Raw genomic sequence first — 26,298 nt, forward strand, 5'->3', positions numbered from 1 at the left:
TGACTTCTCCAAGAGAACTGGCAGTGGTAAAGAGAATAACCCAGCCAGGGAAGGAAAATTAACAGAAAAATGTTTGCTGGGGTTTAAATGAAAACACACAAAACACCTAGCACAGAACCCATGTATAGAAAATAATTCATTCCATGTTTTATCAATAGAGCTGTTCCAATCTCAGCCATCTATGAATTAGAATGAATCAATAGGGTAGAAGTTAGTAGAAAATTCTTGAGAAATCACCCAAATAAATAAAACCAGCTGCTACATCTCATTACAACCCTTTTCTGAAAGTCTTATGCCTGGCATTATCATGAAGTGTTCAGGGTTTGCTTAGCAAATATTGAGACATGCCTTAAGTAGGCACAAATCTGTATGTTGAAACTGGGGCAAAGTATAGACAATAAAAACATGTAGAAGAAACTCTTTTGACAGAAACAAGAGGCCATAAACTGAACAGACTGGTGCATTTCTATAATCCCAGCGACTCAGGAGGTTGAGGCAAGGGGATAATGAGTTCAAAACTAGCCTCAGCAACCCAGTGAGAACCAACGTCAGCAAGACCCTGTCTCTAAATAAAATAAAAAAGGGCAAACATGTGGTTCAGTGGTTAAGCACCCCCTGGGTTCAATCCCTGGTAGCCCCCCCCCCAAAGGCAATGGCTCTTCCTTGCATTCAGCCCCCATCCTCATTGTTCAGTATCTGCCAGGTTTAGCACAAGCTATGAGATGTGAGCAGCATCATCATTCAAACATGCTTCAGATTTTAGCAGAGCTATACAAATTGATGATTAAAGGAATCACAAAGCATTACTGGCTTCTGGAAGTAGTGAAATGTTCTCTGGTGGGAGCCATTGCTCCATTTCCCATATGACATGAAAGGTAAAAGCTAACCCCTTCTTCCCCCAAACCACTTCCTTTTCTTAGACCTGAATGGGTGGTTAGAATGGCAGTCATAGGGTAGGTAATGACTATTTCTCTTAACAGGGAAAAACCTACACCTCTTAAACTAATAGTAAATAGATGGAAATTTTTTTTTTTTTAACAAGGATAGACCAGTGGAAGAAGTCTTCACTGGAATAAGGTGACCTGCCTGGGTTCTTCAGTAACTTTTTTTTCTCTTTGGCACTTGTTAAGTCCTACCTATAATAAAGAAAGTAATGATGATGTTCACCTGAAGCTCAATATATTACAACTTCACACCCACCCCTTCTCTTTAACAAATTAAGGACCACAAAACAAGCCAAAGCAAGAACTCTCTCAAAGCACACAAACCCTAAGTTGAAAAACCATTTATTTCACCGGAAAGAAAAAAAAGTGATTCAATTCTATAGGTCTATCCTCTGGGTCAAAAGAAACCCAGGAGCAGTGACCCTCTCATCAAGGTCATGCCCAAATCCAACACCCACAGTGTTGGCAGGAGGTGGGGAGGAAACAGCATAGCCCCCACCACAGTTTCTGCATACAATGAGGCCTGCTGGGAGAACAGAATGTGAACAGGAAAGCTACAGGAAGTACTGAACAACAGGAAGAACAGGAAAATGGGCAGGAGAGAGAGAATAAACAAAGGAGAAGGTCTGAACTTAGCAAGGTAAATTAAGGTCCACGGTTCCTGAGGACTGAACGCACAGAGCCGAGAACGTCCCGGAGATGGGGTACCACGAAGGGTGTATTCTCATGCACAACCGCAGCTCGGAATTTCAGCCCACATACATCCCACCTGAAAGAGAGCACAATAAGGGGCTTTACAGCAAAGCTCAAAGGGATTTCCCAATTAAAACTTCAAAAGAACATCTTTACAAAATCTGGTAATTTGATACTCTTTAAATTTACTTGGACTAGTTCCCAAGTATCATTATCTCCGAAAGAGAGCTTGAAGGACAGAGAATTGGGACTGCTAAACAATCCCAGATTAAGGTTTTTCTCTAAACAGTCAATCTTCTTTCATAAGAAGAGGCAAAGACACTTCATTGCTCTTAATGTTAAAATTAGCATCCCCCAGAAAAGGTAATTCCACATCACAAACTGTCATCAGCACAGGATAAAGGGAAAGGTTTTCTTCTAGAGTAAAAAAGTCACCAGCATGTTTCAGTCAGGGAGTTACTGCCAAGGTCCAAGTTAAAAACCATTCAAAGTCTAGACAAAAGTAGTTATTATCAACTGAACAAGTTCTAAGACCTGAGGGCATCCAACTTCACCTAGGGAAGAAACTAACCTTTGAAAAGAAAGTACTAGGAGGGTATGTGTGAGCTATATCAAGTCACTCAAGTTTCTATTCTAGACAAATCAGTTATTTTCTAGCCAGTGAACCCCAATTGGTTCTTTCCTGGCTAGTGAACCTGGGCAAATTGCATATCTTCTGCCCTAATTGAAAGATGACAAAATATCACCTACACTGTTCCTACAGTATTAAAGATATCAATGGTAATGTAGGGAATACTCTAGGGGCTACTCAAAACTAAGGGGCATTGGGAATTACCCTTGAGTGCAACAGTAATCTCAAAAACTGGAGCCCAAAGGGGACAAACATGAAAAGAGAATATATTCAAATAGAGCCAAATGAATCATGAGGTTCAAAACATTTTCATGGAGAAAGCCAGAGGACTCAAAGTAAAGCTGGTAGCTCAAGAATATTAAATGTCCACAACAACCTGTGGGAAGATGAAGGGAGTGATCTGCTTATGGCAAAGCTCCCAACCCTGGTTTTAACCTTACCTGAGAGTAAAATTAACAGGTGTGTGGTATATTAACCATATACCTTGAGGAAATGAGGGACATTAAACTTAGCACCATGGGAACAGTTTAAAAACAAAAAAAATACTAGAATGAACTTAACATTTATTTCAGGAATAAATCTTGAGCTGAGCAGCTAAGATGGATTTTGGAGTCTGGGCACTTTTAAGAGATGTTTTCTACTTCTTTCTGCTCTTTCAAGTAACTTCTATAAAACAAACAAACAAACAAACAAACAAAATTGTTGAACTGTTCCAGAATTCAGAAATACACTTCAAGATTTAAGATGATGCCATTTTGGGAATCTTCAGTTAACTGGGACCTGAGCAGTGATGATCAATTAACTATAGTTATGGCCTTTATAGAGGTCATATCAGACCTTTCAAATAGCAGGAAGCACACAGGAAACTTGGAAGACCTCAATAATGTCACACACCTAGGAAACTCAACAAAGCCTTGGAGAAACAGCGTTTTGAGTCTGAATATCTGGGTCCCAGGATCAGTTCAATTATGGCACATAGGTGTGACCCAAGAATCACTAGCACACCATTCTTTGTTCTTCCAGGCACAATCTGAAATGACTCCCACTGCTGGGAGCCATGGGAAAAAAATAAATAGCCAGGAGGGCCAAGGACATTTACTTACTTCAAAGTTAAAGCATTTAGGACTTCTCTAAACTCTGAACCATGCTATTAACCTCACCCTAACCCTGCAAAAGCAAGCAAGCAGGCAGCCTAATTGGAGCCCTTATAGGCTGCAGGAGAGATGGCAAACCAGAACAGGGGACACCCCACCGCTCTCACCTCAAGCTTTAAAAGGCTGAATACCGCGCCCGATCCGCATACTGCTCCCGCTCATACCGGGCCATGTCGTACAGAGAATTCCGCGCGGCTGCTGAAGCTTGGGACAACTCACTCTCATGCCCGTAACCGTAGCCCTCTCCAACAGTGGGGACGGGGGCTGTAGCGCGACGCAGGGGGCTCCGATCCCGCCCATAATATGAAGTGGAAGCTGCAGTAACAGCAGCGGCAGCTGCTGCTGCTGCAGCGGCAGTGGCAGCAGCAGCTCCTGAGGTCGGCAACAGGTGTCTATCGTAGGGATCAAGAGAGGTGGAGGTGAGGTGACTGGCCATGGCTGTGTTCTGGACTTGTGGCAGCTGGGACAAGGTCTGCTCTGCATAATTATACGCAGAGGCAGCTGCAGCCGCCACTGCCTCATAGGACCGGGCAGCTCGGCAGCGCTTGTAGTAGGCATCGAGCGCTCCGTACGCGTTGTTGTAATACAACGAATCCCCATAGCTCATGGTGTAAGGCGTACGCACTGCTCCATATTGCTCATTATATTGCTCGGTCAAGTCTGCCACGCGGCCCGAACGATCTATTGGACACTCTTTGGACCAGTGCCCCTCTTTCCCGCACCGATAGCAGCCGCTCTGGTCTCCCATCCCGGGCGCAGTCCTAAGCCGGCTGGTGGACAACTGCACGTGCATTCGTTTGCCTTGAAGAAACAGACGCAAGAAGGGTTGCTATCACTCTTAGTCATAGCCCAAGCCCCTACACCCCAGCCATTGATCATAGCAATGACTTTACCTAGACAACTCTTAATGCATCACTGCCAAAAAAAATTTTTTTAAAAAGGGTCCAACATATAAATTCAGTATAATGATCTGATTTCCAGAAAAGATCAACTAGATGAAGAAATGTTACAGCGATGCCACGATTTACTGCTTACGAAGCTACTCTCGCTCAAAAACAAACATCTCATCCATTACCAAATAACACGGGCAAAAATGTATTCCAATCAGTGGCCAGACATAAAAGATATTCAAAATATATACATCACATCTCCAACCTTCACTATCAAGGCAAATTCGATTTGAGCAGGAAGATGCAAAAGCCAGTTCCATATCCCTACCACCACCACCCAAAATTAGAGAGAATTAAAGACTCTAAGGATGCCACCACTTAAGATTGACCAAGCCAGGCATGGTGGTACTTGCCTGTAACTCAGGAGGCAAGTGACTCAGAGGCTGACACACAAGGATCGTGAGTTCAAAGCCAGCCTTGGCAATTTATCAAGGCTCCAAGCAACTCAGTGACATCCTGTCTAAATAAAATACAAAATAGGGCTGGGGATGTAGCTCAATGGTCGAGTGCCCCCGGGGTTCAATCCCTGGTACCACCAAAAAAAAAAAAAAAAAAAAAGATTGACCAGGATTTGATCTAGGACTGACAATGGTAATTTGGGAAAATTGGGAGCTTGGGGGACACAATACAAATTCAAGGAAAGTCTTCCTTCTTAACTGGGTGCTTTAAATTGCTGGTTTTAATCATCGTTTTAATAAGAATTCTTTACAATATGACAACTAATTTTAGTGACCCTCTACTTGGGTGAAAGGAAAAAAGGCCAAGTTGTTCACAAAAACTTCAATTTCTAGAAAGAATTACAAACTATGGAAGAAAAGGGGGATGAGAAAAGTGGAAAATGGATAATAAATTAGTCAGTAGACCAAACTACTCAGTTCAGCAAGATTAAAGTGCTTTCTCTCCTTCAAGTAAGACTGAGAGTCTAACATACACCTAATACTATTTTTCTTTGAAAATCACAATTTGAATTCTGAAAATAAAAAAACTAACAAAAGCAGAAAGTTTTTTGGAAAAGTTAAAACTAACTTCTAAATCTCTTCAGATATGCAATTCCCACCTAACAAGATCTACCGATTTACTGATAAGCAAAAATTCAGAAGGGATCCAAGTCCAGTGAAAAGTCTACAATGCAACTAGCTACAAGCACCCAAACATACAGATGTTAATGAGGTGAATGGTTAGAACCAAGGAGGAGTCAATAGATGGCTCTTCTAATGAGGAAAAATGGTAAATACATAATTTTACCTGCAAAATTAAAGTCAGATTACAGGAGACTTCTAGGTGGAGGAGGAACCCAAATATGAAAGAAAAGTCTGTTTTAACATTACATCTGGTTAAGTCCACGGTCATTAAAAGAATTAAGGCAATTAAGTACTTAAATACCTTGAAGTGCTAGCCTGTGTCTGGCATTTGCCCAGGCGGCCACTTTGGCAGGTAACAAATACTGGGAAAATAAGTGCAATCAAGAAACCAACTATGTAGTTCAAAACATAAAAGTTATTAACAAATGCACTGATGATCTGTGGATTTGTCTATTCTAATGCCAGAAAAAGACCTAAATCTTAAAAAATATCCAGAATCAACTTCTTTGAGTGGGCAAACAATAGAGAATATATGCAACACTGAGAAACTGAAATGGAAAAAGGCCAGTCTAGTATTTATCACTACTCAACACGCTCACATAACTTACTAGAAAGAGTAATGCTGGGCAAAATGACTGCTTGAGCCCAGGAGTTCCAGGCCAGTATGAAAACACAGCAAGACACCCTGCACCTACAGCCCACCCCCACAAAAAACAAGGAAAGAAAAAAAGAAGGACTGGGAATGTAGTTCAGTGGTAGAATACTTGCCTAGTGTGCATAAAGTCCTGGGCTTGATCCCCAGCACCACCAAAACCAAAAAGAAATGAAAGGTAACACTAAAGAATATAGAGAAAAAAATAATCATAGATTACATCAGAACTAACCTAGAGATCAAATGATCAGATAAAAAAATCAGTTGTCCTGAATAGATCACATGTCCTCCCCTTACCCATGGAACTGCTACTAGGAGACACTGCTTCTATGGCTAGGTTAAAATGTGGAAGTGTCCAAAAATCACACATAACATCACAACCCTTCACAAGAGCAGTCTTTGTTCCCAATTAAGTTGTTGACAAAATAACTCGTAACTAGCCAATTAAAAAAGGAAAGCAACCTAGACCCAGGAGACCTGTGAAACTTTTCTTTAATAATGCATAGTAATGCCCATGACACAGGGAACCCATTATATGAGGGAATGATTAGACCTCCAGCTCTAAGGCCCAATTTAAGTAAACTGAACACCAAAGATGGCAGTACTTGCTTCACAATAAGGCAAGTACTCAGGAAAAGAATTAGCCCTTACAGTGTTCATGTTGATATGGTTAAAAAAACAGGCTTGAAATAGTCATGAGTTATGGGAATGTACTACCAATTTGGAATTTAATTACAACCAAAGGGAGGCAGCTTTTGACACTGGGGACCCAAAGAGATGGGAGAAGAGTTGAGAGTTCAGCTCACAACTCACCATAGTTACTATCTCCTAAATGCTACTCTTGCCAAAGGAATTAACAGCGTAAACCAAGAGAAGAATAACAATACCTCTGAAATATACTGATAATCCACATTACCACCCATGCTGCCTTCTAGGCACAAAAACAACTCATCTAATCAAGGCTCCAATGTAACACTCATCTAAGTATTCTATGCACCAAAGATGTTAAGTCAGTCCATCACCCCCTCAAACCAATTTTAAGACATGCCCTTACTGCCCCCAAATTCCATGCCTCCTTCCCAAGATTCCCAAAATCAGTCTTTTAATTCTAGAGTGTTTTTCAGGATTACTACAAACACAATGCAAATGGAATAGACCAATAACCTTTCAAAGACTAGCGGTAGAACACTCGCCTAACTCGTGCGAGGCCCTGGGTTCGATCCTCAGTACCACATACAAATAAATAAAGGTATTGTGTCCAACTACAACTAAAAAAAAAAACTTGAAAAAAAGACTAGTTATGGTTACTGTAAAGGTAAAAGCTGGGGTAAGGTGGGGGAGTTTAATAGGAATTCTGCCCTAAACTGTTGCTTTAACTAGTTCTTCTTATGTCAAATAAGGCATCATGGTGATACTGTGGTGCTGAGGCAACACAGTGAAATTCTCTACAATGTGCCCTACTACTAAAAGAAGAAAAAGACACAATAACTAGAAGTCTTCAAGAGAAAAGGATTTCTATATTGAGAGGCACAAAAGCCTTAGGGGTTCCAAATGAAAACCAAGTTTTTCCCAGGAGACTTTCCTTGCCTAAGATAAAGCCCTTAAAACTCATGCATTTTCCATTTCATTTTAAGTGCCTCACCCATATTAAATCCATCATCACCAACCAAGCAACAGCTGTATCTCTACCCCCAAACTCTCCTTTTATTTACCCAACATTTTTCTGCACAGAGCCTTGTGTTCAGCTCTCTACCCAAAGACAGTGGTTCACCTTGAAACTCTGTGTTATCAAGGCCCCTGATGGCCTCCACTGCATCCTCTGCCCGCTCCATGTGTACAAAGGCATAATCTTTCACGATGTCACATTCAATGACTGGACCATATTCCTCAAACTTGGCCCGAAGCTCCTTGTTGGTGCAGGTGGGGCTGATGTTGCCCACATGCAACTTTGTTGAGGTTTTGCTCTTATTCTTGCTGGCTTCCACATTAATATTCACCCCATGAAGCTTGTAGTGATGCAGGTTGCGTATGGCATCCTCAGCTGCAGTTTTGTCCTCTATGTGCACAAAGCCGTAGTTTTTAATGATGTCACATTCCAGCACCTTCCCGTACTGCTCGAAGAGTGAGCGGATCTCTTGCTCTGTGGCCTCCCGGGGCAGGTTTCCAATGAACAGCTTCACCATCTCGATACAGCCTGAGAAAGAAGAAACAAAATTTCTAACAAAAGACCTTACGTTAATGTTTTTTTTTTTTTTTTGGGGGGGGGAGACTCACCACTGCCATCTTCCTTCACTAGCATATGTTTCCAATTTTGTTTCACATTCACATCTCCACACAGTAATCAAAAGGAAATGGGAGTGAAGTAAACAGGCCTGCTAAGGAACCCGCCTGAGAACCTCTAGGAACGAGAACACGTCTAACAGGTCCTTAGTAGCTAAAGAGTTTAAGAGTTAGATACCTTCAAAGAATGCGAATAAAAGTGAAAATAAATGGACATCTGGGGATACTGAGCTTTTCTGCCCCCTAGGTGGTCAATCATACGATAAAAATCTAACTACTAGGCTTGTTGGTTGATTGCCTGCAACTATAATTTGGCTCTTCCTCCCGCAGTAACATTAGCAGCCACCATTTCCGGAAAAGTGGGCCTTGGAATAGCTGTTTAGGACCTTCCTTTGGAAGTAACGAAGGCGGGAATGAGACCAGATAGCGCGGCGTGCAGAGTACCGGAAAAGCGTCCGAGTGGGGAACGCCTCTCAGGAGGTACCAGCCTACAAGCGCCTGCAGAATGGAGAAATGCCTGGCCAGAGGGGGGCTTCAGGTTCATTAACCAGACAACAATGTCCCAGGTCCTGAGAAACTCTCAAGACGGGCTTGCAAATGCTCCATCTAAGGACAGTGGGGTTATCTCAAAGAAAACTTCGCGGCAGTAAGCCGAGCCAAGTAGGGTAGGGGGCAGGGTGGGGGGAAAGCCAGGTATTCTCGGGCGGGAGGTGTTGGGGGAAGGGCTGCTTCAGGCTTACCGCGCAATGCCGAGGACCGAGGTCGTCTCTCAGTGACGGGCGCGCAGGCCGCGACCCAACCAGGACACCCCCGACGCCCAAGGTAGTGAGACAAGATCTTACAAAGCAAAGGAAAGAAAGTGGAAGGGCTCGGAGTCTCTCACCGCACGGAAATCGGGAGGGCCTCTTCCTCGCGGCACGGACACTTCTGACAAAACGCTAAAATGGCGGCGGCCGCAGCAGTGACTCTGGGTAGAGAGGGGGAGGTGACCTATCCACCGGATTGGTCGTTCAATAAAGTAAATGGCAGGCGTTCCCGAAGATCCTCCTCTTGATTGGTTACCGCGAACGCCAATTACCTGAGAGGCCGGGAAGAGGTGGAAACGTCAGTAACCCCAGAGCTTTTATGCGAAAGCCAATGAGCACCAACATTGAGAAGCCGAAGCCACTGATTGGGTAAGAGGTCGGCTTGAGGGAGGAACCACAAACGTGGGTATCACCGGCGACTGGCGGCCCGCCATTAGGCGGAGCGAGCGAGGTCCCCGGTGTGGCAGTCGGTAGCTTCATGGCGCCAACTTTGTTAAGCTTCCACGTTTCGACACTTCCATGTGCACAACGCGAAAGCATTCTGCACTCCATTTTGTCCTCTACTCCAAGTTTCCCCCTCTAAACTCCCAAACGCCACCCACCTCGCAGCCTGGATGCTGTGGACAGTAGCTTACTCAGACACAGCGCCAGGAAAAACAGCGAGGACTCCCACCTGAGAAAATCAACCTTCTCAGGCCAGTCAGTAACTCGCACTATAGCCCTGAAAGCCCCGAAGCTCCCCGCAAATTTAAAACTACTTGTAGGCAGTGAAAGGAACTCTGCAAGTCAGTGGGTCCCGCTTGACCAGGTGTGATGGCCCAAAAGTAGGCCGGCCAGAGGCAGCACCATCCAGGAGGGGAGACCAAGTTCCCTCTAGCAAGCAGCCTCCCAGGATCCAAAATGAAACAGACCCCCACACCCCCTCCCTAAGAAAAAACGGGAGCAGCAAAGTTTTTTGTTGTTGTTTTATTTTATTGGGTGCCATCAACCAGAGCTGTAGGTTTAACATCCCCCACCCCAACCAACCTTAGAGGGAAGAGCATTTTCACAATCAGCTGTAAACAAATACAATCAAGAACATTCTTCACAGGGTCTCACTCCCTTATCACATTTTCTTCCTCACCCTTTCTTTGGCTGCTTCATTTGATCCCCTGTTCATTGAGCAAGCAACTTCAGTCAAGACCCTTTGCAAAAGCAGCTTTTTTGAAGAGGAAGTTAAAGGGGAAAGGGGGATGCAAGTGCTGGATGTAAAAACTTAAAATATGAACAAAACAAGCCAAAGCAGTGAATTGTTGATGACGAAAGGGATCATCAGGAGTGGAGATGACACAAACAGAATATACTACCACCCAAAGCAGCCACAAAAGAACAAGATTAAGGAATTTTGTAAAGCAAAAGGTGAAGTCAGAGTACTAAACAAAAAAGGTGGATTTTATAACCCAACATGATTCAGGAATCCAATGGAAGAAAACTGGTGGAGCTTATTCTAGGGTAGAAAAAGGCAAGGTCCTTAAAAATCATGACATTTGGATATGTGGTTACTAATCTTGTTCCTTCTCATCTTGGACTGTGATGCACCACCAAGACTGTTAACTCTTAACCCACAGGTTTGGTAATGAAGAAAACCAATTCTAGTTAAAGTGTGTTGCACATGCCTTTTCCAAGGGGACCAGCATTTGGTGGTAATCACAACACATAATAAGATACACATCTCTCATCTCCTTTCAGTGTGATCTTCCAATTTTTGTGTTCCAGAAACCCTGCAAACAAAGCTTTTTTCTAGAGTACCAAAGAATATGAAGTCAACTCACTCCAATCTACAAATCTGAGACAGGAAATACTAATCTTTGCGGGTTGTTTTTTGTTTGAGTGATAGGGATCAAACCCAGGGCCTCATGCAAAAAGCTCTACTGCTGAGTTACATCTGCAGCTGGAGACATCATTTTAGGACCACCATTCTTGCCAGTGTGCAGACACCCAAGGACACTCAATCTAATTACTGGATTTGCCTTCTGAAATCTCACCAGATCTAGTCATAACTTGCTTTTGCAAGTCACCCAACTAACCAATTAAAATATCCCAAGGCTTTTTTAAACCAATTACAACTGGGAGGGAAATCCAAACTCCTCTCCCTGGACTCTAATACCCTATCAAATCAAGTTCTTCCTGGAATCTCTCAATCTGTTTAATCACTACCACCCCTCTAGACACAAGAGCCTTATTGTACTAAGCTCAGACTGGAATATTCTTTCTGCAGATCCTTCATTGCCTGTACACACACACCCGCCATTTAAAGGCTTCCCCTACTCCAACCTTGCCTTGCAAATCCTACTACTTGAAATTCTATCTTTTCATTTTCTGTCCCTCTCCTGGTTCCTGGCAAATACTTATTCCATACCATATTCCCAATGTTAAAACTGTACCTGGCACCTTGAAGACACCCCAATATTTGCTAAGTTAAAATATAAAAGAATGAATGCATGAGTTAATTTGATTACCAAAAGGAGGTGAGTTTGATTTCCAGTCAGTATTAGGTTAAGAACCTGAACCAGGCTGAGGATGTAGCTTAGCATTCAAGTTTTTGCCCAGGATGTGCAAGGACCTGGGTTCCATCCCTAACACTGCAAAGAGGGAAAACAAAACAAAATCCTAGACACTCATCAGTACTGAAAAGATATATCTTTATTCATAGTAGCTAGTCTAATTTTCCAATCTCCCTCAACAAAAAGTAGATGGCCAAAAGCCAGAGATAATCTATGCTAAGAGATTTTGAGCACTTTGACAAATGAAGCTTTAGGAAGAGAGGTTTGTAGCTTGAATGTCTTCATATCTATGTTTATTATTTTACTGAAAACTAATGCAGCTTAAAATTGGGGGGGAGGGGGAGACAACTAATCCATTATTCATCGCTCTGAGAATGACACAATGTTTAACAGACCCTTGTCTGGAACATTGTAGATACCATTTTAGTGATTCAGATTTTGTTTGGTTGGTTTGGTACCAAGGATTGAACCTGGGGGAGCCTAACTACTGAGCCACATCTCCAGTCCTTTTCATTTTTTGAGTCAGGACCTAAATTTCTGAGGCTGTCTTTGAACTTGCAATCCTTCTGCCTCAGCCTCTAAACTGCTGGGATTACAGGCATGCACCACCATGCCTGGCTTTTTTTTTTTAAGATGGGGCTCTCACTTTTGTTGCACAACTGACCTTAAATTTCTGAGCTCAAGTGATCCTTCAGCCTCAGATTCCCAAGTCTGTGGGTCTATACAGGCCTGTACTACCATGTCCAGATATTTTGATGATCAAGTTTGCTGATTTGGGAGGGAGGTGGGGGACTGCAGATCAGGCTACCAAGCTCCTAAAAGGTAAAGTGACTTGTCCCAAGTCATCCAGAATGACATTTTATCAAAAGCATAAATATGTATAAATAAGCACCTGGCTGCAAACCTTAAATAGGAGGAATAATATTACATGCATATAAATGAGAAATGAGCCTAGACTTTTGAAAGGGAAATGTACAAAATTCCACATATATGGGTAAAACAGTAATGTCAGTGAAAACTTAGATACAAATAATCTATATTAGCCTCACACCCTTGGGGGTGAAAATTATAATTTATACTCTTAAAAACTCTGGTTCCTGGACCAGAAATGAATTACAGATAGGATAAATGCCCAAATTCTCTATGAATGGTTGGCTTACTGGATCCCTAGGACCAAATAGGCTTCTCAAGCCTCTAATCCCCCTCCAGCCATATACCCTTAGCCACCTATAAAGTTCCTAACCTTGCACAGTAACCTTTCTTCTTATCCAACACAGAGTAGTACTGCCAGAGAATAAAGGTAGCCAAAACTGGTGTAGTCCATTGGCCTAAGTCAATCCCAGGCATAACTCATAAAAATTCACTGCCTTCACTGTAACTCAGGTGCCACACTCACAACTTCATCCAAAGTCTTTGCTCAGAGCTGTGTGCTATAGCCATCTCAATCTATGATGGCTAGCATTTAATGAGAACTTGTCACATGTTCTTATTTGACCCTCTCTCAACATTAGCATACCACAAAGATTACAAGCAAAGTCCTGGATGGTTCAAATGGTGGTTCAATTCCTCGATCAAGCACTTTGTTAGCCATGTGACTTTTCTTCAGTGCTGGGGATAGAACCCATATATGAGCTGAAGAAAAATTATTTAATCTATAGCCTCAACTTCCCCTCTTATAAAGTAGGTTTAGAAATATCTAGCTTGGGCCCATTGGTGTTCAACTATAATCCCAGCAACTCAAGAGGCTGAGATAGGGGGACAAAATTCAAGGCCAGCCTCAGCAATTAAGCAAGACCCTGTCTCAAAAAATAAAAAGCACTGGAGATATAGCTCAGTTGGTAAAGCATGCTTGGATTCAATCCCCAGTATCAAAACAAAACAAAAACCTATAAAAATATCTAATGTATTTTGGTTGTTATGAAGATTTTATTAACACAAAAAAAGCACTTTGTGTGTGTGTGTGTTTGTTTGTTTTGTGTTTGCTGAACTGAATACAGGGCTTTGAGCATGCTAGGCAAGCACTCTGAACAACTGAGCTACATTCCCAGCCCTGAAAAGCACTTTCAACAATGTTTAGTACTATAGTGAAATGTTGGATGACAAAAATGAGGCAGAGTTCCTGACATCCAAAATCACATGGTAAAAAGGTAGCACCAGGATTCAAACTCAGGAAACCTGAGACAAAAGTCTTATTCTCTCAGTAGTTTTCAAATCAAGTCCCACCTCCAGAAAGTATTCTCCAACGACTGGGGATACCACATCCTCTCCTTCCTAACCTAATCACTTGTCTATCATTACTTATTAACTATAACTGTTTCATCGAGGTAGGTCATTGAAACTTCCACACTGTAACTTTCTCTAGGTCAGACCAAGAGCTCAGCTACCTGAGCACTGCATTTCAAGCATTATAGACAGATATTTCAAATGATTTACAGCTAAACCTGAAATCCTATTTTATAACCTTTTTAAAGGTATAAATTTTCCATATGCTGTCCTCCTCTATTACCTAAATTCCTATTATTACACAGCATACTTGTCCATAAATCCAGTAATGAATATATTTTCATTATGATTTCACTCAACCATGGGAGTCCACAGACTTGACTTGGCTGGACAAAATGCCTGAAAAACCAATAGACTATGCAAGGACTTTGCCAGAGCTTAACTAGGGGTTATGACTAGTAGGCAGCCTACCTGTAGAGACTGGCCCCTCAGTGATAGTCCCATTCCTCCGTTACAAAAGATGGGGCCCCAGGCCCACCGTAAACAGAATTTAAAACAAGGTCCAAACTCAAGAGAGAAAGCTGGCAAGGCTAGAAGTCTCTATGTGGCCTTGTTCCAAGAATAAATCAACTAAAACTTCTCCAATGACTGCAAAGTTGTAGAGGTGACAGGTGTAAAGTTGAATGATCAGAAGATAGACTGAGAGCACATTTCCTAAAACATACATCAAATGTCCCTTCTCTCATTCACTAAATCCAACTTTTCCCAAGTTATAGGACCTTGGAAATCAAATTAAAAAATCAAAGTATGAGTGCAATATGGGATTAACACAAATGGCACAATTTAAATTAAAAAAGGGGAGTTTTAAAACATCTGCAAGAGAAAAGAAAATGACAAAATGATTTAGCTTTGTAGCTCCTTCTGGCTTGAAAGCCTGAGGGCTGAGGCAGCAAGGGTATCAGGACCTAAAAATGACAGACAGTTAAGAGTGATCAAATAGGCCAGGTCACTCTGAAGAGTTGGGGCTGCAATAAAGAACGTCAACACTGGCCCTGAAAGCACATTAAGCTTTTTGCAGGAATCATGGGATTGGGACAGTGGCAGAACTCTCACTGAAGAGAAAGGAAGATGACAGAAAGCCACATTGAAAAAGAAATATTGCAAATAACAGAGGCCACAATCACAGCCCTATAATTGACCCTCAATTTTCCAGGGTAATTAATCAAAGGTCAGCTTGTTAGCATGGCCCTCAGATCATTCCACCATCACACAGAAAAGTAATAAGAAACTTATGAAACTTCTCTTCCCATTCTTCCCCAGTCCTGCAAAGAAATAAAAAGGAGCAGCAAAGCACCCAAAGGCAAAGCAATGAGCAGAAAGAGAAGCAAAGAAAAGAGCTATGGCCCCCGTACCCCCTTGAATGACCCCATTTAGCATCCACAAATACAAGCTCATGGTTTTAAAACCACATTATTTTTGCACATTTGGCAGAGGGAAGAGGAGATCGAGGGCAAACTACTCTTGTCATAGGCATGTTCATATGACGCTAAGGAGGCAGACAACCCATCTGGACTCTTCTTGACACACATACCTCCCCAGTGAACTTTGCCCTAGCAGCCTCCCAAGTCAAAAATCTCTTAAAGCACCCTTTCCACAGGAGCATTAGTAGGTTTTCCTGATATAAACCCATCCAGCCAGTCTTATTTCATTCACCCATCATTACCAAGCCTCCATCTTGTTCTCTTGAAATTGTCATATTTTTTGCCCAGGTCCTCAACTCCCAGCTCTGGAGTAAGAGTATAGGCAGAATCCTCAATTTCTCACCCAATTCCAGCATCCCCATATTTCATTTTACTAGCACCTCACCCACTTCCCAGTCTGTTATGGCACCTCCAAATATAAACCCAGCAAGAAGACATCTGAAAACCATTAACAGATGGGCACAGGGAAAGAAGTCTCAGGTGCTGTGATGGGTTGGCAGGATGCAGGACGACACTCCATGGTGAAATTCAACAGGCGAAGTACCAGGACACTCTGGCCAGAATGCCTCACAACTGCTTCAAATTTTCCCTGCCCCCTCCTTTCTCCAACCACAGGGCAGCATCAGATAGGGACATTACTCCCACCCGACTATGGCTCCCTTCCAGGTCCCAGCCCCGGTGCTCATTAGGGCCAACTGTCTGAAGGATATACCCCACCTTGTAAACACCATAGCAGCCCATTCCCCACTTAATATTTGAGAAAAGCCAACCCCTACAACCACCCTGCTGGAGCTCAGGTTGTTTCTGGAGAAAAGGAAGGGCAAATAGCCAACCATAGGCAGAGGAAAATGGGTATTATATTACTGCATTTTGGTGTGACCAAATTGAGGGCTAAGAAGTCCAACCACTTGGTCTGGACGCTCCTGCCCTAAAGATGGCTGAAAGCTAGTAGGACGCCGATGAGCTAAATCCCACTGGGGCAGCAGAGAAATCATTCTAATTCCCACATTCAAACCCCGTTCCAAACCCACCCTGGTTTCTGAGGCTATCTGCCCTTTAGTTGTCATGACTTCCTGGATGTCAACTGGCTCCTCTGACACTGAGTGCAATCAAGACAATGACAACCAGGTTTCCAAACTGCAAATCGCCCCAAGTTTTATTTGTAGTCCATACAAAAGGGGGGGAAATCAAGGTTTTCTAACACCACCTACTTGGGGAGATGGGGAATTGGGACTGTGCTGCTCACCATCACTAGAACATCAGTGGTGAGCAGGGATTTGGACACACACCAACTGACTGTCCCAATAGGATCTCAGTCTCAACAGTCTACAGAGGAACAATCAGGGCCCCCTGGACTGCTGGCACAGCTTGGCGCACAGGAAATGGTTAAGCTAACCCTTTCCTGGCCTCCCTCACATCTAAAAGAAAAAGGCGCCGCCGACCTCAGCTGCAGGTTGCTTCCCCATCCACACGACCTTAAATATCGCGCACAAAAATAAAAGGGAGCCAGGAAAAAATAAAAACAAAAGTAATTCCCATTCTGGAGAGATGGGAGGCAGGGTAGAGGGGAAACCGCAGATCTAGAGCCAGTAACAAGATGTGATGCTGAGGCGAAGGAACAAAGTAGGTTACTGCCAAACACTCAAAAGGATGGTCTCCTGGGGAAGGCCCACATGGTAGAGGGAGGGGATGAAAAACCACAATGGGAGAGGTATGGGCCAGAGTGGTTATAACCTGGGTCTGCACCCTACCTACCTCTCCCTCCCTCCCCGTGGTGCCCCATCCCCAGGATGGCCCTACATGCGGCGCTGGTAGCCAGAGTGCATCTGAGCTGCCCGCAGGTAATCATTATAGGAGCCCGAATAGCGTGCGTAATCGGAATGGGCATCGGGCAGGCGACGGTAATCCAGCGAGGACTTTGTCGGCGAGCGGCGGAACGAAAGCTGCGACTCTGATAAACGGCGGTAATCAGAGAGCTCGGCTAAACGCCGGTCGGAACCATACCTAGTCGAGAGAAGAAGACAGTTGGTGAATGAGACAATTGAGGGGAGGGCTCCAGATGGGCATGGGGGAGATGCCAATGGGGACAGGGAGGGTGTGATCAGATTGGTCTCCAACAGTTTGGTTTCCTTTTGTCAGAAGGTTCTTCACCCTATCCAGGCCAAGAAATCAAGCCTGGGTTCAACTCATTAGGAAACCAAGCCTTCCACTGAAGCCCTCCTTTCCGAAGTGGCCAAGGTGAATTTTGGTCTATAGTCCCAAACCACAAACAAAATATCCCCACCCATGGGTCCTACACAAAGACCTTGGTTGTTTATCAACAGAACGGCGGATGAAAGCAAGGTCCCCAACTTCCCAGAGTGTGGACGCATCTCATAAACTTGCCTTCAGCCATTAAGTGCCAAAAGGACTACTTTCACGCCCACCCCCACCAACACCAGGACAACCAGGTAACAGGCTTAAGAATCCCTGAGACATAGGGAAAGGGTATGAGCCACAATCCTGCAGGCAGTGGCTCCTATGGCACCTGGGCTAGTCTAGAATGGTGACATTTTCCCAGCCTGACTGGTACCACCCCAGGCTGAGCTCTGTGCTCCACCTGAACCCTGGTGACCAGAAAAGTTCACAGACACCGACCCCCTCGGCCTCTGCACACCCCACAGGAGTAAAGGAGAAAAGACTGAGGAAGGGGCCTAAAATTCCCCTCCCATGCCAACCTCAGCCCCTTGCCCTAAGCCCCAGCTGGGGGCAGAGGCGGGGGGGCATACAGTACCTTTTCGACATGGCGACAGCCTTTTTGTAGGGATCGTCGTAGCTGGCCCGGGGTGGGGAGAGGCGGGTACGCTCATAGGGCGGCGGGGTGCTGTTGGCGTTGGCAACGGCCCCCTGGGACATGGACAGGTAGGCTGCAGACGGCTGACCTGCCCCATCGTAGGCATTGCCCGGCTGGCCACGGTAGGAGGCAGCAGCCTGGGGATGCTGCTGGGCAGCATAGGAAGCAGCCAATGAGGCTGATGACTGAGTGCGGTAAGGAGCTGCCAGGGTGGCAGAAGGCTGGGCCCCGTAGGCAGCTGCGGCACCATAGGAGCCAGTGGCCGCAGCAGCCGACTGAGCCCCATAGGAGCCTGACAGGCCCATCGATGCTTGGGCCCCATAACTATTCAGTTGGGTCTGGACAACTGGCTGGGCCCCATAAGAGCCAGCCATTGGGGTAGTGGCTTGTGCAGCATAGGCGGCTGGCTGGCTGGCATAGGCAGCAGCTGTGGCTGGCTGTGCCACATAAGCAGCAGGCTGGGAAGAGTAGGAAGCAGCCTGCTGTGCAGCATATGGGGCAGACTGGGCATTGTAAGAAGCCGAGGGCTGGGCATTGTAAGAAGCTGCCTGGGCTCCATAAGCTAGCGAGGAGGCTGCAGACTGGGCCCCATAGGAGGCAGCCTGAGCCCCGTAGGAGCCTAGAGAGGAAGCTGCTCCCTGGGTGTTGTAGGAGGAAGCAGCTGCACGAACCCCATAGGAAGAGGCAGCCTGGGCGCCATAAGAGGATGGCTGGTTACCATAGGAGGCAAGGGAGGAGCCCTGAGCCCCGTAGGAGTTGAGCGAAGAAGCTGCCGCTGCCTGACCCCCATAGGAGGAGAGGGCTGAGGCTGAGGGTTGGGCTCCACCATATGGGCCGAGAGAAGAAGCTGCGGCAGACTGGGAGCTAGGGCTAGCCAGCTGGCCCCTGTATGGGGCCCCAAGGGAGACAGAGGGCTGAGCGCGGTAAGAGGCTGCCTGGGCCGTCATGGGCTGAGTCCGATAGCCGACACCCAAAGAGGCAGAAGGCTGGGCCCTGTAGGCAGCTCCCAGCGACACTGAGGGCTGGGCCCGGTAGGTGGCTGGCTGGGCCGTCAGAGGAGCCACATAAGAGGCTCTGGGAGGTGAACGGCGCAGGGGGCTTCGGTCGCGACCAAAGAAGGGTGGCGTGGGCTGACGGGCTTGCCCATCAAAGCCACCAGTGCTGTTGCCAAAAGCCTGTTGGTAGTCGAAGGTGGCAGAGAAGCCACCAGTTCCAGGGAATGCCGTATCCCCAGCCCCTGGTTTCTTGGTCTTGTCCCCAGACTGGATAGCCAGGCCAGGCCCCTTCTTCTGACCCTTGGTTGAGAGTTCCACGTTGATGCGCTTGCCCTTCACTTCTTTGCCGTTGAGCTGCGCGATGGCGGCTTTGGCATCTGCTTCCTTCTCCATGTGAACAAACGCGTAGTCTGATAAAGCAGCAGACAGAGGGTTAGCAATTAGGGGGGCAGGACATGCTACCCGATGGGTCCCAAATTGGATACAACAGCACCCAGCTGTTGCCAGTTACCTCCAGGCCACCAAACCCTCCTCTCCAGGAGTATGTCATAAAATATTGGCTCCCACATAACAAAGCTTCTGACTGTCCCAAAGAGTCACCTTTGACTAGGGCTTTTTCCCATTCTCCCCTTTCCCCCTGCCACTTCACCCAACTCCCTGGTGAGAAAAGAAAGAGTAAAGATGAACTGCAACACAGGATAAAAATCTTCACAGCTACTGTAAGAATAAACCAGCAGACAAAACAAAGAAAGGGTTTCTGGATCACTCAATTATTCAGTGTTCTCATCCCATGCTCACCAAACACCACCGCTCACCTTTGACACTTAGCTCTCAAGCACTAGAAACAACTACTCACATCTTGGCACAAGCCATTTCTCAGCCTAGATTAATTAAGGTGAAAGAGACTCAATTCAGGCAAGAGACTACAAAGAGCAAGCAGTTCACAAAATTCCTCCAATATAATCTCCCCTCTTTTCATATTACTTTCCAATTTTCAAAGTACTTTCATGCACACAACCTCACTTGGGCCTTACAACAATCCTGTAAGGTGGCACGACAAAGGATCATCATCTCCACTTTACTGCTGGGCAAACATGTTCAAGAATTTTTATGCGGCTTACCCTTGCCCAAATCAAAGTATATTAATGCCAGGACCAGTTTTAGCTCTTCTATGCCCCATGCCCCATAACTGTGTAGTATGAAAAAAAAATGTAAGCTTAGAAAGAGAGATGCTAGACCCTATGTACATCTACAAGGTAAGGGAATGGAAACTAAGACCCCCTCCCCCTCAGGCATATTACATCCTCCACCACTTCCTCTTTAAAGGACAGAGAGGTATACCTTATCCTTTGGAGTTCTGTTCATAGGACAGACTGCACACAGGAAAGACCTGGTTTCTCAGCTATGAGGCAAGAAGCTGTAATCACTGCAAGCTAGAAGGTCACCCCTGAGGCTTTCATTCAAGACCTGAATGAATTGTGTGAGGAAGAGGAACTAAGACAGGCTATAAATCTCAAAACTGAACTATTCATCTACTACAGAAGAAAACTTTAGAAAGGAAAAAAAATTCTCGGGGTTGTGTCCATACTAGAAATTGTAGAAATTGCAATGGTGCAAACAGGACCTGAAGAACAATGAGAGGAGCTTGTCCCTGAGCTCTGCAGTTAAAGGCCCTATGGTTATTTTAAGAAAAAAAATCCAAATGCTGGGATCCAATCTCTGTCACATTAGTTTAAAAAATAAAAAGATACCTCGAAGAAGTTACCAACATCCTATTTTCCAATAAAAGATATCCTTTTTATGACCTTCAAACAAGTGTCCTTATTTTTAGAAATTTTCATTTTTAAAAATAATGGAGATACCCTCGCTTGCATACCCACAGATCTATTTCTCCTAAAGAATATTCTCTTTCATCTCTAATAAAACACAATGTCATCTGTACACACAAACTTGGAACTTTCTAAAGATGATAAAAGAACAAAATGAACTATCTCAACTCTCAAGTCTTCAACACTCCCACAGACAGAGCCTGATTCCTTATTTACCAATTATGAAAAGCTAAGCATTCCATTTCACTTGGCCACACAGTACTAGAATTATCCTCTGTTCTTCATTTTGGGTAGCTAGCTAAAAACAGTAGCAGGTGGTCTAACGTCTCTAAAAACAGAGACTGTGCTGACCCTCAGGAATGGCAAAACCACCTAGAGAATGCAATGACAAGCAGAAAGGCTCACTCAAGGTAAAGAGAAAATAGGAAGATCTGCTAGAGCCTGTAGGCAGACTGGGGGAGGGGGGATGAAAGGGGACAATCTCCAGGCACTGTGAGGGATTAAGGAAACACACTACATTCCTGATTATTTGGTCTACAAATTCCCCCCAAACATCCATTGTCTACTCCCTACATAGCTGGGTTTTATTAAGAGATCAAGGAATAAAATTTAAAAACTGAGATTTCAGGTCTGGAGATGTAGCTCAGTAAGCAGAGCTCATGTTTAATATGTGTGAGGCCCTAGGTTCAATTCCCTGCACTGCAAAAAGAAAAGGCGGGGTTGGTTTGATTTCACATGTTCAGTTCAACTGACAGCCCAGATGAACTATGTAACTGATGATGGGGGAAGATACAATTATAGCCAAATTATATCTAAGTTTCTAAGCCTGATATCTGAAAGGAATTATAACTAGGTTTCCAAATGACTGAATCACATCAGGGTTAACTGTGTCCCATCACACTGAGTAGCCAAATTCAGGCCTAACCCCATCAAAGATGCCCAGAATCCCAATTCCTTCCCAGCCATCAGAGTAGCAGAGATCCGAAGAACTCCAGGGACTCTTTTGCCTGGATAGTTAGCTCAAAGTAATCTCTCCATTAAGACTAGCATTAAACCTAACAAGTAGTTCTGCAGATACCTCCTAATGGTCTGATGACATCACAATCCCTCTAGTACCAAAGTTAAGAGAATCCAGAAAAACAACTTTTCCTATCCTAAGATGATTTTTAAAAAAAACTTTGAAACTATAGAGCTCGGTATATAAAGGATGACTACCCACACAAGAGAAGGGATAATTTTCCTCTTCTGACTCAGACCTCCCCTGAAGTCTGCAATGGCCAAAGTCTGCAAGTGGTTCTTGAAGCTGTTCATCTTTGAACACCCAACAGGACACAGCTGCAGAGAGTGGTTACCACTGTTGCTATGGAGATTTTTGGTCTACAAATCATATCTAAGCTCCTAGAGTAACCAAGCAACCATGTTTTTCTCCTGTGAAATAAAACAGAGCTAGCTGTCCTGTGCTTTTCAAAGACTTGACAGGGCTGAGGGTGTGGCTCAATGGTAGAGTCGCTAGCACAGCATGTAAGGCCCTGAGTTTTAACCCCAGAACTGCAAACCAGAAGACCTGACAGCAAATCAAATGCTCATTCAGTCAAGAAATGAGTAAGCTATTTATTGAGCCAGTCTCTTCTACAACATTCCCAACTTTAAATCCTAAGTTTTTTCACCCCTAAGAACTATAAAGACATCAGTGAAGGATATCAGTGCATCAGGTGCTATTGCATATAAGCCTAACAAACAACAATGGAAGACACCTCCCTGAGGAAGTCAAAGCATTTCTGCTAACAAATGTTTACAAAGGAACAAAATGCACAAAATTTTCCCTCTAACTCTCACAGGGAATCAGCCAGAAATTCTAAAACTCATGTAAAGTTATCATGCACTTTACCACCACCACCACCCTTCCCCGGGTCACTTAGTGTTGATCCCAAATTCAAGAACATTTTTGGCTTTCTCTATCACTTGAGAACAAGCTTCTTGATCATGAGTTCCATAGAGATTGCCCCCAAGTACTGATTCTAGACTCTCAATCTACCAGTCACCCTGCCTAACAACTACAAAAGAAACCTAACAGATTAATTAAACACAAAACTCACATACCCCTTGCTGGCCAAGTACCCAATCTGACACCCTCCCACTCTTTCATTCTCAACAAAATAAAAAATCCATGCACCATACATCCTGCCTCAGAGCACCCAGCAGGAAAGCCCGATTCCGGATAGTCTCGTGGACTTGCATAACCTGAGTTGAGGAAAATAGAATGGAGTATTAATGCAGAATAAGAACTTGTTCCTAGCAAGGGACACAATGACCTTTTACATTTCCCCAACTTGTGGAAAGGACAAGGAATGGCCAAAGATGTGCCTTTACCGGACAACAAATGAAATATCTTTGGTGACCATGAACAAGCAACTGCACCCATTTATTTCTCATCCTCAAAACGTCTCACACAGGGTAAGAGCAGGCATGAATCCAACACCAGGAGGGCATCACATACTCCCAGGTGCATCCTTGAAAATAACAGGGCAAAGTTAACTCAGATCTGTTCCCAAGTGGAACAAAGACAGGCCACATATACACAAGGGCTGACCCATCAAATCTTCCCCAAAAGAGAAAGAACTTAGGGGATAAGAACCCAGAATATTAAAAAAAAAGAAAAGAAAAGAAAAAGAAAAAAAGAAAAAGTCGACTGGGCTCCAAAAAGGAAATCAAGCCTAAATTATGGTGACACATTTTTCTCAAAGAAAAGGCAAACTAGGGATCTGCTCTGAGAATTAATTCAAGCAATGACAACTCTCAAGTAAATCGTTTTCAGCCAATGTTTAAGGAAGACCTCTCACACATCTCTCCCCATAATCCCCTCAGCCAAAGTATGCCCCCTTGCAAAAGTCTCCAAGCTTATGAAAGAATGACACTGCCCTGGGGCATCAGTTTAGCAAGTAAAGCTATACAAAAGGGGCCCTCATAAAACAAATCTCCTTCCACAAGCAAAAAGGTCAGGGTTTCCAGTTAACAGATCTAAAATCGAGCCCAAAGGGTGGGGAAAGAGGGAAAACAGGTTTAAGGGAGTTGGACCACAGAACTGCCACGTCTAACCCATCAAATACTGAAAATACCAAAGTGGCTCGGAAGGGGCCCTTCCTGTACCCATGAGGAGACCCATGCCAAACAATACTAAGAGATCCCAGCCCGAGAAACGTCCAAGGGCCCCGTTACCTTCCGCTTGGGAGCATTCATCGGGAGGGAACACGAGGGCGGCCTTGGGGCGTCAGCCCCCACCTTTTCCCTCTTCCCTTGCTCTGACCGACGTCTGGAGAGGAAGTGGGGAAGTGGCGAAATCTTCCCCGCTCCATGATCCGGCTTGTGCCCGTCACTTCCCAATTTCCGCTCGGTGCCAGGCCCAGGAGACCAGAAGACGCGCCCCCGGTACACTCGCAAGTCTCTGGCGCGTCCCCGGCCCCGTGGTTCGGCTCGCAGTGGCCGCCGCACCCTCCCAGAGCCGCTTCCTCCCTCTTGGTGAACGGTGCCTGGACCGCAGGGGAGGAGGGTGGCTCTGCCCAACGCACCCCCAACACCTCTGGCCTCGCCCCAGCGCACTTCCCCACCCGGCCCAACCGCGCAGTGACCGACCCCCGGGTAAGGGGCGTGGCTAACAGGCAGAGTGCCCCGAGCGCGCCCCCGCCCCCGAGCGTGCCTCCGTGTTACCTTTTACCACGTCACACTCGATGACGCGTCCGCGGCGCTCGAAGAGGCTGCGCAATTCCTGGCTCGTGCATGCAGCCGACACATTGCCCACGAAAATCTTCCAAGTGTTCAGCGGCCTTGGGCGCGACATCTCCACCACGAGCGCGCGCCCCGGCCGCAGCTCGTGGCCGTGCAAGGCCTCGATGGCGCGCAGCGCGCCTGCGTTCTCGCGCATGTGCACGAAGGCAAACTGTTTCATGACGGCGCAGCTCATGACCGTGCCGTAGGGCGCGAAGAGGGCTGCCAGCTCCTCCGGCGTTGTATCCGCCCCGTCGACGTTGCCCACGAATATCTTCATTTTGCCGCCGCAGCCGCCTTCCCGGAGAGCCGGGACCGCTCCTCCAGCGACAGCCGAGACGTCCGACCGACCGGCAGTCCTCCCCAGGAATGGCTGGCCACCGAGAACCCCGCCGCGCAGGCGCGCTGATCTAGCCAATCGGGACGGGCATCCCGCGCGTGCGGCAGCCAATCATAGAGACTGAAAGAAGATGCGCTCGGGCGCAGCCAATCCCAGAGGGCCTGGAGCCCGCTCGTTAGCAGAGGGGGTGGGAGAGGGACGACGACGCGCGACCAACCGCCGCTGCCTGGGGGAGGGGAAGGAGGGTTGGAGAGGAGGGAGCGCGCGCGGGCTGCGCGGGCGGCAGAGGCCTAGTTGGAGAGGCCGCCTCTGGCCTGGGTGGGGCCCCGACTCCTGGGCCCAAAGGAAAACTTTGTTCAGTCGGAAGTCAGGGCTCCTCCCATTCTGGCAGTCTTAACTAACCCCGTGCCTGGAGACGGCAGCGTGAAAGACCCGAGGAAGGCCAGGCCTGGCGGGAGAAACCGGAACCAACCCCTCTAGTCAGCAAACCGCCCCGGGACTGTGCAGGGGGTCCGGAGGCGTCTACCCCAGGAGTCCTGGTGCCATTAACTCAGTCTTTGCAGGCACATTCCCCCGGCGCCGGGGTCCGGGTAGACACTGCAGACAGCGAAAAATTAGAGCCCGTCCCTGCCGTGATGGAATTTTCAGTCGAAAAATAAGGAAATGACTCTTGGATCTTTGACGTTTTCCACAATTAAAACATTTACAAAATGGAGAATTAAAATAATCCTTGAAGAGGCAAAAATTGAGCCTCACAAAAGAAAGGAAAAGTTTTAAACCGACAGATTTAAGTATGTAAAGATCTGTACATGGCAGAAGACACACCAAAAACAAAGTCATGTGACAAATTCGCAAATATTCTTCACATGTTCATTCAACATACTGCATGGAACACCTGCCATGTAGACAGCATCAATGATATAGGAGTTAAGGTTTGGATCTGAACCCGAAGGCTTATATGTGGAAGTCTTGGTCCCCAATATAGCACTGTTAAAAGGTGAGGCTTTGGGGAAGTGACTGGATTATTATTTTTTTTAAAGAGAGAGTGAGAGAAAGAGAGAATTTTTTAATATTATTTTTTTTAGTTCTCGGGGGACACA

At 45.5% G+C, this 26,298-nt stretch overlaps 1 protein-coding gene across 8 annotated transcripts; it reads right to left on the reverse strand.

Annotated features, from left to right (window-relative positions):
* Window positions 1–1,270: 1,270 nt before the first annotated feature.
* On the reverse strand, window positions 1,271–25,250 carry Rbm14 (RNA binding motif protein 14). Of its 8 annotated transcripts, XR_006851827.2 has the most exons (5): window positions 9,127–9,440; window positions 7,878–8,300; window positions 3,530–4,223; window positions 2,830–2,934; window positions 1,271–1,713 (listed from the first exon to the last, which is right to left on the reverse strand). XR_006851827.2 is itself a non-coding variant. In XM_046445146.2 (4 exons), the coding sequence occupies exons 2-3, from the start codon at window positions 8,287–8,289 to the stop codon at window positions 3,538–3,540; spliced, it is 1,098 nt and encodes a 365-aa protein (XP_046301102.1). In that variant the 5' UTR covers window positions 8,290–8,300; window positions 9,127–9,439; the 3' UTR covers window positions 1,271–1,713; window positions 3,530–3,537. The 8 variants fall into 8 exon arrangements, 7 of the variants coding, with proteins under 7 accessions (XP_046301102.1, XP_046301103.1, XP_046301105.1 ...); XM_046445146.2 differs by lacking the exon at window positions 2,830–2,934 and having other exon boundaries at window positions 9,127–9,439; XM_046445145.2 differs by lacking the exons at window positions 1,271–1,713; window positions 2,830–2,934; window positions 3,530–4,223; window positions 7,878–8,300; window positions 9,127–9,440 and adding exons at window positions 16,569–17,443; window positions 18,213–19,677; window positions 23,270–23,606; window positions 24,313–24,680.
* Between the last annotated feature and the right edge of the window lie 1,048 nt (window positions 25,251–26,298).

This window comes from Marmota monax, unplaced genomic scaffold (assembly GCF_021218885.2).
Source record: "Marmota monax isolate L192 unplaced genomic scaffold, Marmota_monax_Labrador192_F-V1.1 WCK01_AAM20220418_F8-fsc00038, whole genome shotgun sequence".
Classification (NCBI taxonomy): domain Eukaryota; kingdom Metazoa; phylum Chordata; class Mammalia; order Rodentia; family Sciuridae; genus Marmota; species Marmota monax.